General features: G+C 38.2%; 1 protein-coding gene across 7 annotated transcripts in view; it reads right to left on the reverse strand.

Annotated features, from left to right (window-relative positions):
- Window positions 1-18,401, reverse strand: part of R3HCC1L (R3H domain and coiled-coil containing 1 like) — a 193,701-nt gene that overhangs the window by 108,204 nt on the left and 67,096 nt on the right. For 5 of the 7 annotated variants that reach the window (XM_045784668.2, XM_045784679.2, XM_045784658.2 and 2 more), the window contains 5 exons: window positions 18,222-18,397; window positions 13,279-13,349; window positions 12,287-12,382; window positions 11,642-11,782; window positions 1,631-2,387 (listed from right to left, as the gene is read on the reverse strand). In XM_045784668.2, coding sequence (XP_045640624.1) covers window positions 2,320-2,387; window positions 11,642-11,782; window positions 12,287-12,382; window positions 13,279-13,349; window positions 18,222-18,397 — 552 coding nt within the window. In that variant the 3' untranslated portion in view covers window positions 1,631-2,319. Of the gene's footprint in view, window positions 1-1,630; window positions 2,388-11,641; window positions 11,783-12,286; window positions 12,383-13,278; window positions 13,350-18,221; window positions 18,398-18,401 lie in introns of those variants that run through there. The other 2 variants (XR_015724761.1, XM_045784718.2) reach the window with 2 other exon arrangements.

Consider the following 18,401-nt stretch of genomic DNA (forward strand, 5'->3'; position numbering starts at 1 on the left):
CTTCGCAGTCTTCTGGATTATCTACAAAGGAGCCAGTGGCAGCTACAGGGTGCCCTCCAGCTAGTCGGCTTGTGAAGGCCCGGTTTAGATGTGGCCAAGGATTTGGTTCCCATCTGGACAAGCCCAGTGTAGTCCATGCTGACATGGCAGCGCCTCTTACCTCCACCCGGTATCCATCAGTTCCAACAACTGGAAAAATAGAACTAAAAAGCACATCTTCTCCTAATGGTGGAAGCAGCAACACTCCATAGCTTTCAGTATTAGCTAAAAACAAATCCCTTTTCTGGGTCTAATTATAAGGATAAAAAAGTTAGAGGGGGCTGAAAAAAACCACATGCTACTAGCCACATAGTACACAGCATGAGAATGAGACTAGTACCTTATGAAGTTACAAGTTATTAATACAAGAAAACAGGGTAATAAACATGTGGCTCTATGTTACCATTAACAAGGCCCTTAAAAGTCAGAATGCTATCAGAAACGGGAAGCACCTCAAAGACAAGTGATAGGAACAATCATCTTTTTTACTGCCCAGGGTTACTCTTAGCCTTGAAGAATCAAAACAGAGTAAACATATACCTCAGAAACATACCATTCAGTACGAAGCCTGGCTACAATTCCCTTCTTTCCTTTCCAATGCAGCCTTATTATTCAAACAGACCTGCTTATTTAGAGAAGTCTGTTCTGTGAAGACCAAGAGCACAAACCCCGTAGCTACCAGCCAAAGAGAGGTGCGTTGGTCTAGGCAGTACTAGGACAGAGGGTCAAGAGAAGGATTTTTTTAATCCTCCAAGCTTGAAAAGTAAGCACTGAATATGAACAAGGGACACTTTCAGAACTGACCAAGAATGAGAAAAACAATGCTGAAGAACTCAAGAGGGCTCCTAGACCAGAACAGCAGCAGGGATAGTTGGGTCCAGGCTAAGAACCTAGGCCAGTGTCATCTGAGGAACATCTGAACAGAGCCCCCACCCCACCACGTTCTAGGCAACGCTAATACTCCATCATTGTCATGGGCACAAAATCATACAAATAGGAGGCTGTTGCCCTCAATGAAAGCACAGTGGGACACTATTTCTTGCTACCTCAGCCTCTTAAGGCCTAGCACTACCATTTCTGCACTCCTTTCCAAAAGCAATGAGAATGCAGGTAGAGGATGGATAAAGCCTAAATTGGTGGCTCAGACTTGTCAGTGTCCTTTAGAAAATTTCTCACTGCCCAGGTGTTTGTTTTATTCTGGCAACTCTTCCTTATAATGGATGGTTTGGCGTTGCCTGCCAAGCGCCTCTGGCACAGGCTAGGAAGATGATACCAAGAACACGCTGAGTGCCAGATGCCTTCCGCAGAATGTCAGGTGTGACAGAAACGGGAGAAAGTGAGAGGCTGGGGGTGGGGGGCAGTGTACTGGGACGGCAAGAAGGGGAGGGGAGCTACCACATACCAATCCTGAGACACACATTTCTGTAGTCCACTCTGCGGCAGAGAGGGGCAGCAGTCTACTCAGCGGGGCTCAATAAAGCCAGCAGACCCAGCGAAGCCGTGCACAGCACTGTAGGGATGACGACACGAGGAGAGCTGTTCTGCAATTTTTTTTGTGGGAATGACAAAATTGACAAAGAGCAGAGTGATGTGTGTCATAAAATGAGCTTTAATGTCTCCTTCTCACAACACGACGGTGCTCCACGGCTGGCTCCCTGTGAGGACCGGAGGCGGCGGGCCCCTGGCTGCCGTGCAGTGTGAGCAGCCTCCGGCCTCGGCTCGGTGCAAACCCCCACAGCTGCTGCAGCTCACTAGCTCTGGAGTTCTGCAAGTGACAATGCCGATTCCGTGAGGACCAAGTACTTCAGACACTGCTCCGTCTCTCTGTGGGAACTGCTCCCTCCACCACCCCTCAGTTTGGTGAGGCCCGAGGGAACACACCGCCTTTGCAGGGCTGAAATCTCCCATCATCCCAGGTTTAAATCCTCTGTTTTGTATCTTCTCCAGACATCTTAGACGTGTGAGCCAGGCTAACAATGGGACTTGCCCCGCCCAGAGGACTCTTGGAAGTCCTATCCAAGCTGTCACAAGTCAGCTTCCTGGCTGATGGCCCCCTTCTATGCCCAACACAGTAGGGCAGTTCCAAAGAACTGCAGCTAGAAGCAAAGACGGACAGGAGTCCATCTTCTTTCTGTACACAGTCAGCGCTCGTCTTGATGGCTTTCTCTTTCATTAACACGCACTTCTGCACGTACACAGAACTCTAGAAGGATCCTCCTATCTGGAGACTATGGAAATATTTTCTGAATTCATAGAACTATCCCCTTCATTGAGTGATGTTCAAACAGTAGACTGGTCTCTGCCTTCCCAGATATCTTCCCGTTGCTTGGCTTCCAGTCGTTTTCTCTCTGGAAGTTAGGACATGGTTAAAAGTGGGAGTACACTTCACACGACCAGGGACTTTCCTTTAACGCAAATTATAAGCAAACTTTAATCATGAGACAGGAGGACTTCTGGTCTTCTCCTACCTGATTCCAAGAGTTAATATTTTTAACTTTCCAAGGGTTTTGTAAGTGGAAACAATGTGACTAGTACTTTATAACAGAGAGAAAGATCTGGGGCTAAGAGAAATAAAAAGTCTGGAGTGGGGCACCTGGGTGGCTCAGTTGGTTAAGTGTCTGACTCCTGATCTCAGCTCAGGTCTTCATCTCATAGTTTTAAGTTCAAGCCACTTGTTGGGCTCCACGCTGGGCGTGAAGCCTACTTTAAAAAAAAAAAAAAAAAGTATATGAAGTCAGAATCCAGCAGGACCCAGAATCCAGTCTTGCTGATAATGTGTTTATTTTAATTCTATTTCTCAACTGTGTTAGTGGTTCAATATAATTGCCTGTTATTCCCACTTCACTGATCTTTAAAAATTTTCAATAGGGATAGAGAATTTTGTTTCAATATTCTTCTGCCTTCTTGCTCAAATGGAAGTGGTAGCCACTGGGCTTTAGTTATATCTCCCTATTACAATCTTACAGAAAAAATATTTCAGAGACAAATCAAATTTCAATATTTTCAGAGTACTTTCAGGAGCCAAAAATCTTCTGGAATGCACAATTCCAACATGGAAAAATGAGCACATATAATGAAGGGAAACAAAGAACTATTTCTAAAAACAAAACAGAAACACAAATCTGGGCAATCCATCTTCAATTTTTAACAGAGACGCTTGGTTTCCATTTAATAGTCTTACCAAAACCTGAGACAATACAGACCATACACGATCTGGTAACACAAGCACTTCGTTAGGTACCACAATACTAGTTCTAATTTCATGGCTAGTCATTTACCTTTACAATAAAATGTACATGGTAAGCCTAAGTGCTTCCTCTCAAGGACTATTATTTCAGATAATGTCTGTGAAAGATTTTACAAGTCATGAACCAGGGGAATTATTACAGAAATCAAGGTGAGTTTAGAGTTAACACTTGCTATGTTGACATACCTTTCCAAATCAGCAGAATCCCTTACAAAATTCCTTTACTAAATATTTTACTGTACTTTAAGGGCAAAGAACTTGGTCAGGAAGTTGACTGGCACTTGGAAACGTGAGAAAGAGAAATTCACTGCTATTTGGGCACCACCTTGTGGCATTATCTGAATATAGCAGCAAAGTTCTAATGTAAGAGGCAAAAAAATGGGAGGGGCGGTCAGCAAATTCCAAAGTGAAGGCTATTAATTCAGTGCCTTGTGACTTGGCCTTAAGACAGGCTTGAACTGGGATTGGGATTCTCCAGAGAGACAGCAGCCCTAAGGAAAACTGGCTTATCTAAAGGATTCCAGGGTTTCTTCGGGAGGCACTTCGGTTCTGATTCTTACAAACTGGGTAAAGTTAGAAAGGGGATCTAAAGGCAAAAGCAACATTGGATGAGGAATGCCTGGGTGACTCAGTGGGTTAAGTGTCTGCCTTCAGCTCAGGTCATAATGCCAGGGTCCTGGGATGTAGCCCCGGATCAGGCTCCCTGCTCAGAGGGGAGTCTGCTACTCTCTCACCCTCTGCCCTTCCCCTCCACTTGTGCTCTGTCTCTAGCTTTCTCTCTCTAATAAAATCTTAAAAAATAAAAATAAAAAAAGATGCAATGTTGGACGAAAGCCATCAAAACCTGTATCTGGATTCCTAGAAAAAGTGAGGAAACCATGAAAGTAAACTACTAGAACTCAAATTTTTCCATAAGCTCAGAAATTTAAACCAGAAAAGCTATCTGGGAAATTCTAAGAAAACAGATCCAGATGCAGTAGAAAAATATAATGACTGCCCATAAACCACAAGGCCAAAGTCAAAGTAGTTCTGAAAACAAAAAAACAAAAAAAAAATTTTTTTTTTTTTAAAGTTTAGGGCTAAAACTCATTTGGTGGTAAATATAACCTGAAAAACTAAGAGGCTGCTTATAGTCTTATACATGCCATTTTATGGAAGAGCCATACACTTTGGGGCAGAAATATTAATATTAGTGTGTTTGATTTTGGTGTCAGGAAATATATATTAAGATAACCATATTATCTTTCTAAAATTGAAAAAGTTTAGAATACTGAAACATTTTCTACCCTAAAGCTTTCTAATAAAAGATTATAGATCTCTCCTGCCAAATATATATGAAAAGAACGGGCAACTCTGGTGGTAAGCCATACGAGAAACCAGTGAAGGCTGGGGCACAATCTGAGAAGCACAAGGGAATAGTAGCAATGTGAGGCACACATTCTAAAATTCAGAACATGAGTAGAGAAGGACTTTTTAAAGAGGAAGCATGGAGAGGCTAAATGACTTGCCTAAGGTTACATAACCAGTAAAAAACTAAAGCTGGAACACGGGTCCTTAATTCTTAAACCAGCATACTTTCCACTGTCCTGACATCTGAAAATATCTAAAAAGAAAAGGGAAAATGAAAAAAAAATGTATTGTCAGAAAGATAAGGAAGCATGTCGTCCCTTTATTAAAAAGAGAAAGGAAAACAGATAATAGCTGATAGACTGCATGAAAAGAGCTCCTATTAACTTTACCTCCAACAATTAAAAAAAGTAAACTAAGTAAAGAAAAAAAGCTCAACAGCAGCCATAAGGGCAAGGAACTAAAGGAAGAAGAGAAGAAGTCGTATGAAATGATTAACCTACAGCACACATGAGCTGGCCCTGCAGACTTCCATTTCCCAGTATGAGAAATCAACTGGCAGAAATGATTCTATTAAATGAGGTGACTGAATCACCACTTACCACTGAAGGAACGGAAGGGGCTGAAGATGAAAAAAGGGCCAATTTGGTGTCATTACAAAAGAAAATAAAGAAAAAGGATGTAAATTAAAACTTTCAAAATCTACTTCTACACCTAAGAAAATAATGGAGAAAAATCATCACAAAATTCCCAGGCAGCCACCTACAGAGTAATAATCAACATGAAGATTGGAAGTACAAGTCTGGTCAAACTCATCTAATTGCCTTCTTTCATGGATTGACAGACCTGATAGATTAAGGAGAAGTAATTTAAGTAACCTCTTAATTTTAGAAAGGCTTTAGATTTTAGGCTTACCAAGTATTTATATAATCATTCATATACTGGGAAACATATAGTCTGGATCACAGAAGTGTTAAGGGGGCATTTAACTGTGGAGAGTGGAACGTTCATCAATGTAATAAGTATCAACACAAAGCACTATGTGCTCCTTATTCAGCAATAGTTGGTAAACTGGTCAGTTGATCCTAGGGTTAACATTTTCATCTCTGATACAGGTCAGGGATATTAGTTTACTAAACAGAAGGTGAAGGCAAAAATACGGGTAAATATTGCATCTCAGAGGAAAAGATCACATTAAGATGAAAAGAGAAATGCAGTTAAAATGAAGGGAATTTCACATTAAGGAAGAAAAGACACAAAGAAAATGCCACATGACCCAGATTATGAGTCAGCAATGCAGCAGAGCCCTTGAAAGCAGAATAATGGAAAAGCCTAAAAAGGATTTCAAAAGGTAGCAGTTGTGATTAAATTTTTTTATTACAGTTGACTAAGTATTCTATAGGGATGATTTTCTTTTAAGTTCTTAGTGATTTAATTAAGCAAACTAGGGGATCAAATCATGGTTTACTTACTCTGCCTTTCAGGCCTGTGACCCAAAAGATGCCTTTCAGAACCAGTCAATTAATCACCTACTGCCAAGAGTAAAATGGAAATAAGTTATGAAATAAAATTTTGGCAGGCTTTGAAAATGAGAGAGTACCTTATTCTGAGAAGTAATATTATCTTCTATCTCCAGTTTTAGGTGGGAATCAAGTGTTTTGATAAATTAAACATGGGGAATTTTTTTTTTTTAAAGATTTTATTTATTTATTTGACAGAGAGAGACAGCCAGCGAGAGAGGGAACACAAGCAGGGGGAGTGGGAGAGGAAGAAGCAGGCTCCTAGCGGAGGAGCCTGATGTGGGGCTCGATCCCAGAATGCTGGGATCACGCTCTGAGCCGAAAGCAGATGCTTAACAACTGCGCCACCCAGGCGCCCCGAAACATGGGGAAATTTTACACATACTACCGAATCTGGTCTTTAAAATGTAGTTTTGTTGTTTTGTGTGAATCACTGGTTTAAAACATAAGTAAGTCAAATACTTTGATTTCCCACTCTTTGTGCAGGTCTGATCTATTATGCACTCTGTTGGACTAAAAATCATTTCTCCCATGTTCTAAGACTTACAAACTAAAGTTCTTATCCTCCAGATACACACAATATGATTTGCGTAAAATGATTTGGGTACTTCTTTTTTCTTGATTCTTCCCAGGGTAATGTTACTTTCTCAATCTCCTTTAAAAAAAAAAACAAAACACAAAACTTTCTTACTCTCTTCCTCTATCTATCTATCTATCTATCTATCTATCTATCTATCTATCTAATCTTATCTATAAGTCGGCTCCATTCCCATTGTGGAGCCCAACATAGGGCTTGAACTCACAACTCTGAGATCAAAACCTGCGCTTAATCGACTAAGCCACCCAGGTGCCCCTGAATTTCCTTTTAATTAAGGACTAAGACATAAGCTTCTCATTAAAAGGGTAAGAAAACCAAAGTAGGGTGAGGGAACTTAGCAGGAAGTATTTAAGCCTCAAAATCACTAATACCAAATTCATTAATTAGGTTTTCGTAGGCAGTGTTCAATTCTGGGTTTTATAAAGAAAAATATAGAGAACTTAAAAGAGTTCAGAGTAGAATCATGAACGAAATAAGATTTATGAAGAAAAAGTGACCAACGTCAGCCATGTATTCTTCAGTCAATGACCATACACACTGGGTATCTTTTTGTGACCCAGACACTATGCCGGACAGAACTCCTCAAGAAGGCGGGGGAGAAAAAGCCTAGCTATTCTACAGTGCTATTTATGAAAGTACCTATCTCAGGATGGCACATTGATTCCAATTTCCATGCTAAGTCTGATCAACTGGCAGTGGTCAAGTCAAAACTCACAAAAGAGTGTCATGACTGATTAGCACTGTTTGTCATAGATAATGGATGGGAAGCAGCAGTAGGTAATATTTGTCTTTACTGTCTCATATTATTATAATGAACACTAATTTTCTAAGAGTTACATAAATAAAAGTATCCTGAATTTGTAAAGCACCTTTCTAAATAAATGTTTTTACACATTAACTCAGATTGTGCTCAAAAAATTCTCTAGGGTAAGTCAGGCATTAGTTTTGTTTTGTTGGAAACTAGAGCACACAGAGGTATAAGGGACAAACCCATGGCAACACAGCTAAAATTAATGGCAAAAACTCTACTGCCACCCAGATTCCCTTATTCCTAAATAATCTGCCCTTGATCTCTAAAGATTAGAACAGGATGGTGTCCACATGCTCCCTAATTTTTACAAAGGAAAAAAGAAAAGGAAACTGGCTTAAACCATTATACAGATTTAAGTTAGACCTAGGGAAGAATTTTTTGACAGTGAAAGCTGCTAACCACTGGAACAGATAACAAAAAAAAAAAAAAAAAAAAAAAAAAAAAAAGCCTGCCATGTTTCACTTTCTAAAGACCTTAAAAATTCTTTTATTTTTTTTTCCTGGGAAAAAATGTTAATTACTCCAAAAGTCCTTCAAGAGCAATTACAGTATTGTAAGGAGCGCATGGGTTTTAATTATAGAGGCCTTGGTTCAAATGCCTCCTCTCAATTTACCAACTAGGTAGCTCTAAACTGGAGATAACATCTTCCATCTTCCATGGAATTATTATAACTTATTACATTGCCTGAAATTGCCTTCTTATCCTTTTAATCACAAAAACCCTGTCATGTTTTTAATCTTAAAATCTTCAGTACTAAAAACAAATAATCCAATTAAAAATGGGCAAAAGACTTGAACAGGTATTTCTCCAAAGATGACATACAGATGGCCAAAGACACATGAAAAGATGCTCAACATCATTCACCCTCAGGGAAATGCAAATCAAAACCACAATAAGATATCATCTTACACCTCCCAGAATGTCTAAAATAAAAAACATAAGAAATAAGTGTTGGTGAGGATGTGGAGAAATTGAAACCCTGGTGCACTGTTGGTGGGAATGCAAACTGGTACAGCCAGTGTGGAAGACAGTATGGAGGTTCCTCAAAACATTAAAAATAGTACTACCATATGATCTATTAATCATACCACTGGGTACTTATCCAAAGAATAAAAAACCACTAATTTGAAAGGATTATTTACAATAGCCAAATTAGGGAAGCAGCCCAAGCATCCATCAATAGATGACTGGATAAAGAACAGGTGGTGTGTGTGTGTGTGTGTGTGTGTGTATACTTATACACACACACACACACACACACACACACACACACACACACAATGGAATATTACTGAGTCAGAAAAAAAGAATGAAATCTTGCCATCTGCAACAACATGGATGCAGCTAGTAAGTGTAATGCTAAGCAAAGGAATACCATATGATTTTTCACTCATATGTGGAATTTTAGAAACAAAACAAAGAAACAAAGGGAAAAAAAGAGATAAACCAAAAAAAAACACACTCTTAACTACAGAGAACAAAATGATGGTTACCAGACAGGTGGTGGGTGGGGGGATAGGCGAAATAGGTGATGGGGATTAAGAGCACACTTATCTTGATGAGGACTGAGTAATGTACAGAATTGCTGAATCACTGGATCAAACGCCTGAAACTAGCACTGTACATTAAGTATACTGGAATTTAAAAAATTCTTCAGAACTGAAGTAAGAAGAGGAACAACTGCTTAAAATCATATTTTCTTCCTTACTCAAGGCAGATATCCTCATCCTTGATTATAAGTCTTAAGTAAAGGAACAAAATTTTTCCATCTCTCTAATTCTCCCAAACAAGAGCACAATGCTAGAGGACAGCTGCCTAGTGAAATGCCGAACATTGTTGACAGAGTACTACAGGAAATTTAAAATAAAAAAAAGTACTGTTAAAAAGATGTGCTGGAATCTGTGTTAGACTCACCATATAATAATATTTCCACTATTACTAAAAACAGCAGCAGCTAACATTCATCATATATTTATTACCGGCGAAACAGGAGAGCACGTATTCCGATGGGTTCTGAAGATGACTAAGCATCTTTTGTGGGTTATCTCACTTCATTTCCATTTTATGGATGAGGAAACAGAGGCCTCCAGAGAATAAGTAATCTGCCCAAGGTCACACAGCCAGTAAATGGTAGAGCTTAGAGGCAGACCTAAGCAGTCTTGATTCCAGAATCTAATGTTATCCACTATGCTGTACTGATCCCTCCCTCTCCAGTGGAAGAAGATCTGGAACAAAAATATCTGTTCTGTTTAATATCTAAATGGTACTTTTAATTTCCACAGGGAAAAAAAATCTTTCTTTTTTCTAAAGAAAAAAATCTTTAAGTGAGCAGTCTTGGGCTCCATGCAGGCAGGTACAAGAATATGTGCCTAATGCATAAAGAAGTCAGAAAGAGATATATCAGGAATTTTCCATATGCGTTTTCTCAGATATGAAAAATGGGAGAGCTCTGAAGCATAATAAAGGAAGAAACTTCTATAATCTGTACAGACTCAGTACCAATGGATAAGAGGAACTTACCACAGTGAGTCTCCATTCACAATTAAAGGCCTTCTTTAAAAAGTAAGTAACAGGGTACTCAACTGAGCCATTTTTAATTGCATCACTGAAATGTCCGCTAGGTAAGTGGGCATTTAAAACAAATACTTCAAATGAAACTGCATGCTAATGTGCTTACAGAAAAACAGAGGGCAGTATTCAAGACGGTACCTGCGCACAACGCCTGCCACAGTACACGGAGCGTTCCGGCTACTGTGACACGCACAAGGTAGATAGGGGAGCATGAGACACTGCACAAAGAGTCAGATCTTCTCTCTCTACTGATCTTCTGAGATACTGTGGTTAGCACAGAGAAAGCACTTTCCTCAGAGATAACCGACTACTAAAGGGTTAAGGATATTACACATTCGCCCTTACTCTAGTTCTATTACGGCCATCAATTAAAAAACAAAACAAAACACGCACAGAAGAATCCTCCCGTTTCTGTATGTAAAGGGCCTTTGAGTGAACACGCATTGGAAAAACCAAAACTGCCTCATTATAATCATTAAGGTTTCAAAAATTAGTTGGGTTCAACGCTGAAACTCTAGCACCTGCCATGACACACTCTGTCACTGGTTATCTGGCCAGTGCAGCTGAGAGTCCGCAAGCTGCCTGCTATCACCACAGAGGAGTGGACAGGAAGTATTAATGGCCTTGTTAGACCGGCAATAAACAAGGAGTTTGAAACTTCAATTCGTTTAATGGAAAAATGAAGTTACTTTTTGGTAAGTGGAATTTTCAGAATAAATTGCCTTCACAGATTCCACAGATCGTGGGCTAAGGCAATGAGACTGTCTAAAGCCTGGAAGGTTGATAAGAAGTACTGAAGTGTAAAGCCAGAGTCCCAGGCCTTTACATATAAGTCAACAGCCTAGAAAGAGGGAAAAGAGAGATTTTAACCTTAATTCCAAACTACCGGGAAAGAAAAACCCTGCTGTGGATCAGTGGAAATATTTTCTAAGAACTTGTAGGTACTGCAAATAATCAGAAGGTAGGTTAATCTAGATGTACTCTAATGGAACCACTCAAGACTGTCTTTAAAGAAAAAAATACCTCCTACAGTACTATCATCCATGTCAGTCACTGGCTTTTCTTTAATCTGTCTTCTACTTGCAATCTAGACCATCAGATAATATCATGGCAATCATGGCCCCGTAAAACACAGCAAATGTTTTCTGCCTGGGAGACTACTATGTCTTCACAGGAAAATATTGCTCAGACTTTGGAGCAAGAACTATAGAAAAAGCCATGGATGATGAGCTGAAAAGACCGAACCTATCTCTTGGAAAACAACAGTTAAGAGCATGGATTAGGATGCCCTGGTGTGTGGAACAGGAGGACAAATCCTGAAACGTCTTCCCCCTAAATATAAGGCATGAAAACAATTTCAATAAACTTGGGAGGCTTCTAGGAAATGGAAATGACAAAATGGAATGGGCTTCATTCATTTTTTTTTTTTTTAACACATGCCTTATAGCGAGCTCTAGAGAGCTAGAGAGGTCTAGAGAATTAGAGAGAACGCCATTACTTCAACTCACCTCGGGCTTCCTGCAGTTTCTTGAGCTCTGCTTCCCTTTCCGTTCTGCTCTGCTTACTTCGAACCCCAAGGGCACTGATGACTAACCTTCTGGCTAGGGCTGCCGAAGTCTCAGGACGCTCCTTTGCTGGCTGCAGGAACTCTGAATGGGAAAAAGAGGGGGAGCAGAAGGAAGTAAGGAAGAGAAAGCACTCTTCCAGCAAATCATTTGGCAAAACGATTTAACTCTGTAATTAACATATAAAATAGACTAACAAGGGCTGCCTCAGCAGTAATTAATACAGGCCAATAGATGATGATCAGAGGAAACTAACATGGCAAAGCACAAACAATCCTGGCTTTGTTATCTGTATTAACACAATTTCTACAGTGACCCTTGCAAACAGGTCAACACTGAGGTAAACCAGATAAGGATGTCATCAGAAAATGGTTGCTACACTGCTTGGCCATATCTCCCACTCTCTCCAAGTGGCTGCTCAGATGCCATTTCCAACACAGCCTTTTGTCTTTTCTTTAAAAACATACTTCCTTTAACACTAAAAATAAAAGTGATATGTCTTTAGAACTCTAGATGAGGTACAAGTGCTAGAAAAAACAATAACACAACTATCAACAAGAAAAAGCCCCTCATAGATTATAGGCTCACCGGCATAAGCTCTAGCTTTGGCCTTGGCTGCTCTTGTGGCCTGTGACAAGGGCCGGATTTTCACCATGGTATGTTTACTACCCAGAGCGTCACGAGCTGCAAAGAGGAATAAATATAAGAAACTAGAAGATACGAAGAAGGGTGATACAAAAGAAAATTTAAGGTTAGCTCTCAGAAAGTATTTCCTAGGTGTCTAGTTACACTTTTCCCCCCCGTGGCAAGGAAAAGAGTTGGTCAGCTCTAGAAAATCCATAAACAGCTTGGCAAGTGATTATTTTAGATCAGGGGTCAGCAAACTATGGTTTTTGACCAAATCCAGTCATCCACCTATTCTTGTAACATTTTACTGAAACAGCCACTTCTATTCATTTGAATACTGTTTAGGGATGCTTTCTTGTTACAATAGCAGAATTAAGTAGTGACAGAGACCTTACACCCTAAAATATTTACTACCTGGCCCTTTACAGTTTGCAGACCCCTATTCTAGGTGGTTCAGACAGGAACCAACATCTCTAATTTCCTTGAATGCCTCTGTATCACATCTATCATGAGGCTAATGACATAAGTGAGAAGGCCCAATCATATATCCAGAAAGTAGGTATTATAATCTCTCACTGGGAAGGTTCAAGGGCTACTTCAAATTCATTTGTCTGGGTGGGAAAAAAAAAAAAAAACCACAAAACTTTTAAGATTTAGTCACACTGGCTTCTTAAATTTCTACCTAAAATCTGTTTACATATGATCATAACTGACACTTACACAGCATGTAACCTTGGAAGGAGTAGGCTCTCTCCAAATTACCACTGGATTAAGGTGAAAAGGGAGAGGTAGAGCACATGGGTACAAAGTACCATGCTTAAAAACCTGTATCTGCCATTTACCTACACTGGCTGAATAAAATGCCAGTTGGCTAGAATACAAGGGAAATAAGAACAAATAGCAAGAGAAAATAGACAATAACGAAAGACCACAGCAATCCACTGGGTGAATACCTGTAATTGGACTGGAGAATACTCCTAGGGCATGTGTGTCATCCACCCATTTAATATCAAATCCTTTCTTTCTGCAACAAAACAACACAATTTTATTTCTTAAAATAAAATTTACTTTTATAAAACATCTTTCAAATAAGAGTCTCATAAAGCATTTCATAATGAGATAAACACTCAGCGAGCGCACAGGTAGAATGGGGATAATGACACAAAAACAGCTTGGCGGACAGAAGAAGCCACTGAATTTTAAAAGCAATAATACCATCATGAAGAACTACCTGGGAGTATTTTATCTTCCCAGCCATTTTATAGACATCAACTAATTAATCCTCACATGTCCCTTGGGGAGGTAAAGTATTTATCGCACTATTTACAAGAGATGTTCTTATGCGCACAGAGCAAGAAGAGGTGAAAGGAGGCAGCAGAGAAGAGGCAGAAGAATATTGGAAGAGGAGGTAGGCAGGGAAGGTCACCTGGATTTAATGCAAATGTAGGCTCACAGACACAGAGAGGGAGACAAGTCATTCAAAGCAAGAAACAAACAAAAAAGAAACCCAAAAAACCATAAAAATCAAGTAACTGAGAAAAAAGACAACTATAATCACAGAGGCTGACCTATTATTTCTAGTTGTAGAAAGGAAGTAAGAAATGGAAAACAGGAAAGAATTGTGGCAAAGTCAGAAAAATTCAGGATAAAAGATATCAAGATCAGAGAAACATCAGATAGGATTAGAGAGAATCAAAAGAATGACCATTAAAAACACCTAAATTTTGAGCATAGCCCTTATATAGTGAGCACAGTGACTATCAAAATGATGGCATTATTTTTTTCAGGGAGGAACTTAAAAACTGCTCATAGATTCAACATAGTTCTGTAGAAAGGGCATGGGGTTGAGGGTCAGATACAAAAGGACTCAGGGTTCTGCTACCTTGAAATCTTGGGCAGATTTAACTTCTCTAGAAGCTAGGTCTGCTCATCTGTAGAAATGGGTATAGCACCTTCCAAACAGTTATTGTGAAAATGGAAATGAGGTATCTGTGACAAGGCAAAGAGCACAGTGTTGAGCACTTACGGGCATTTAATAAATAAATGGTGCTCATTATTTTTTATGACTAATAGCAATATTCATCAGAAAGATTATTAATATTGATAAAGATGGTGAGTAAAATATAAAGTTGACTCTCAGACATTATTATAGGCTTTTGCACCGTGACCTTGACTTTATTTTTATAAAGCACTATAAAGAACGAAAAAGAGACAACAGCTAAAATATCTTCCTTCAGTCAAGAAAAAAATTCCTTTGAGGAAAAAAGGAATGAAGAAGGCTTTGAAGGTTAAAGAATTTCCTGAATGTAAGGGTAAGTTTGACCATGGCATAAAATGACCACAGGGGTTGGAGACTGAAAAAGTTCAATAGCAGAAGAGCCTGTATAATAAGAGTTTACAAAAAGCTTAGAAAAAGACCTTAGATGGGATCTGGAGAGCCTTTTAAGACTTTGGAATTTCATAATCCTTTAAAATGCTTCTCCTCTTTTGGGAATGTTTTTGGGTTTGATAGAAAAATGGTCTTGCAGGGAAGATTAGGAAGAAAGCAAGCAAAGGGAAATTAATAATTTATAAGAATTAACTAGTCTTCAGGAAATTCTAGACATCAACAAAACTAATCCTTGGTTTTAAAAATCATTACTAATAACAATCTAAGGTATTACTAAATTGAGATTTAAGTTCACTGACTGCTTTTTAAAATCTATTAGGCACTTTACATGGAAGAGGCCCTGATATAGGGTCTTAACATGTTAATGAATTAGACTGACCAACCCTATACATCTAGCAGAAGGTCTATGGAAAGATTAACTTACCTAGGGGATCCAGTCACACCCTTATTTCTTTTAGTTATAGAAACGATACCCCCCCAATCCAAATTTAAGTGAGGTACATGGCTGCTAGCTAATTTTGCCTGTTCTAGAACTTTATAGAAAAACAGGGTACTCTTTTATTTTTTTAAAAGATTTTATTTATTTATTTGAAAGAGAGAATGAGCAGTTGTGGGGGGGAGAGAAGCAGACTCCCTGCTGAGCAGGGAGCCAGATGCCCGGGGCTCTATCCCAGGACCCAGAGGTCATGACCGGAGCTGAAGGCAGATGCTTAACTGACTGAGCCACCCAGGTGCCCCTCATTTTTGTACAGAAAATTTCACTGAATACAGCCATGCTCATGTGTTTACATACTGTCTGTGGCTGCTTTTGTGCAAATGATGGCAGAGTTGCCTAAAATATTTCCTATCTGGCTCTTTAAGAAAAAGTGGGGGGTTAAACCCTGACACAGAATCTTACAAATTCAAGATCTACATGAATTGAATTTTAAATTTAAATTTGTAATATCAGACAAAAAGCCTAGTTCATTTTTAATATCAGGATTAGAATGTTAAAGTATAATACTTCTTGGTATTGACTTCTTCCAGATCCTGAAGATCTTTTCCCTAATAACTTTCTTTCTGAAGCTTATTTTTCATTGTTTCTTTATTCCTGAAGCTTATTTTCTTCTTATAAGCTAAAGATACAGAGGCATACTTCTGATTCTTTTACCTTGTCCTATATATCTATACATAACAAGAGTTAATGCAATTGTTTTCAAACCCACTTATACCAGTTTTAATTTATATTTTCACTACATAATTTAATAAAATTCAAACAATGAAATATCAGTGTGAAAAAGAAAAGATGTTGTGTCTCTAAAAACTTAACTGAATGCTTTGGAAGAGTAGAGAATGGTGAAATCATTAAAAAATCCAAAAATGACTACCAATTATGTTTGGGCAAAACAGATATAAAAGAGAAAACATTTTAACCTATAAGGAGTAAGCACTCAGATGCCTCTAAAGGTACATTAAAGTTCTCACTCCACTTTATAGTTGATATATTATGAGGATAACATACAAGAACTCTTCTATCAATAGACCAGTAACTTAAAAGAAAAAAAAAAAGGCCTTGGCACCACATCAAAGACTGACAAGTGACTAGACATTTATATGTGTTGTTAAGATAAACTAGTTGAGACACATAATAATCACTTTTTATCATTCTCCACTTGACTATTTCTATCTCGGTGGTCAGGATAACCTCAAATCAATAATTTAATTTACAGTGCTGCTGAACTCTTAGGGCCCTTGGTGCTTGGCAGAAGAAAACATGTATCCTCTCAGGAGAAATCTTCTTCTGTAGACTTCAATTCCCGTAAATAAAATTCCAAGGAAAATAGCTGACTTACAGTAAAAAAAAAAAAAAAAAACCCAAAAAACAAAAACAAACCCCCCCCCCCAAAAAACTACACCTCCAAAAAAGCAAGACACTATGAGTGAGAATCTGCAGAAGCAGAACTAAAAAGACTTCAGGTAAAGGAATTACCAGACACAGACCATAGAAGGTCTACGTTTAATAGATTTAAGAAATTTTTTAAATCTTGAAAATATTTTAGAAAAAACCAAGAAATTAAAAAATGGCCATGCAGATTTTAAAGAGAAATAGAGAACTGAGAAAAATAAAGAACATAAAATGAAATTTAAACATTCAATGGACAGTTTTAACAGCAAATTAAACACAACTAAAGAAAAAATTAGTGAACTGGAAATGAGAGCTAAGGAACTATTCAGAACGTAACAGAGACAAACACAGAAAATATAAAAGAGAGGTAACATGAGGATTAAGTGAGAAGGTCTAATATATATTTTCTTGGAATCTTAGAGAAGGTGAAAGAGAAAGACTGGCACAAAGGCACTACCTGAAGAGATAACTATGTGTTCTCCAAAAACCAATGAAAAATACTTACTGACTTAAGAAGCTCAAATAATCTCAAGAATAAATGTAAAAAAACACAAAGCCACATCATACTAAAATGCAAGATAAAGAGAAACCCCTAAGAGCATCCAAAGAGAAAAGACAGATTACATTCAGAAGCAACAGTTGTGAACTTTCAGCTGGTTTCTTATTCTCCACAGAGAAAGCCAGGAGATGGTAGAATAAATCTGCACATTTCTGAGAGAAAAATGACGGCCAACCTAGAATTCTATACCTAGCAAACGTGTCTTTCAAAAATGAAGTTGAAATAATGCCATTACAAAAACAACAAAAAACCCAACTGAGTCTGTTTACAGCAGATTGTTACTAAATTAAATGGGAAAAGAATATGTTCCATGCAAAAAGAAAATGGTTTCAGATGGAAGATATGAGATGCAAGAGGTATAAATGAAGAACACAGAAAGTGAATAAATCTGAACACTGACTCTATAAAATAGTAACATCAAATGGAGTTTAAAAAGAAAAAAAATTAAAAAGAAAACAGTCTCAATAGCATATTAGTTGGGGGTGGTGGAAAGGGAGGGAATGGAATTGGGAAATGGAGTTAAAAAGCCCTTAAAGTGTTTGGAAAGAGTGTAAAAATATTAACTTTGGCCACTGGTAAATTAAGCATGCATTTTGTAATTTCTAAAGTAACCACCAAAGAATAGAAACAGAGTATCATTTCCAAACAAAATAAAATGAGAAAAAAATACCTCATCAGTCCAAAAGAAGGCAAGAAAGAAGAGAAAAAGATGAAACAAGTAAACACAAAAAAACATGGCAGGCATACATCCAAATATATCAATAATTATAGTAACTATAAATGGACTAAATGCAACACGAAGACATCCAGAAGTCATAACTGAAGACATTCTTCTTAAATGCCCAAAATGGGGTCTAGAAAGATTATTTGGCATTTTTAAAGAACTAAGAAGAAGAAAGGCTTGATACAGAAGATTTCTAATGACTTGGAAAAGACAATCCACAAAACTGATGCTAAAGTAAACAATAGGGAATATGCAAACGACAGATGATTTTACAGAAAACATTTTAAGAAAACTTCACCCCACCTTCCCAAACATGCCCAACTATTTGCAAATACTTACTGATAACTGCAGAAAACCCGAAGGAGGTCTTCAGTACGAAATTCTTGGGGGAAGTCATAAATTTCAATGACATGTGGAAATTCACAATCACTGAGGTCAATATCAGAAACTTCATGGTTGTAATAATCAAATCTAGGTTCCTGGATGCTTTCTCTATTCTTTATATTCCCTGATAACTAG

The sequence above is a fragment of the Ursus americanus genome, chromosome 6 (assembly GCF_024610735.1).
Source record: "Ursus americanus isolate L20-20 chromosome 6, mUrsAme1.1.p, whole genome shotgun sequence".
NCBI classification, from domain to species: Eukaryota; Metazoa; Chordata; class Mammalia; order Carnivora; family Ursidae; genus Ursus; species Ursus americanus.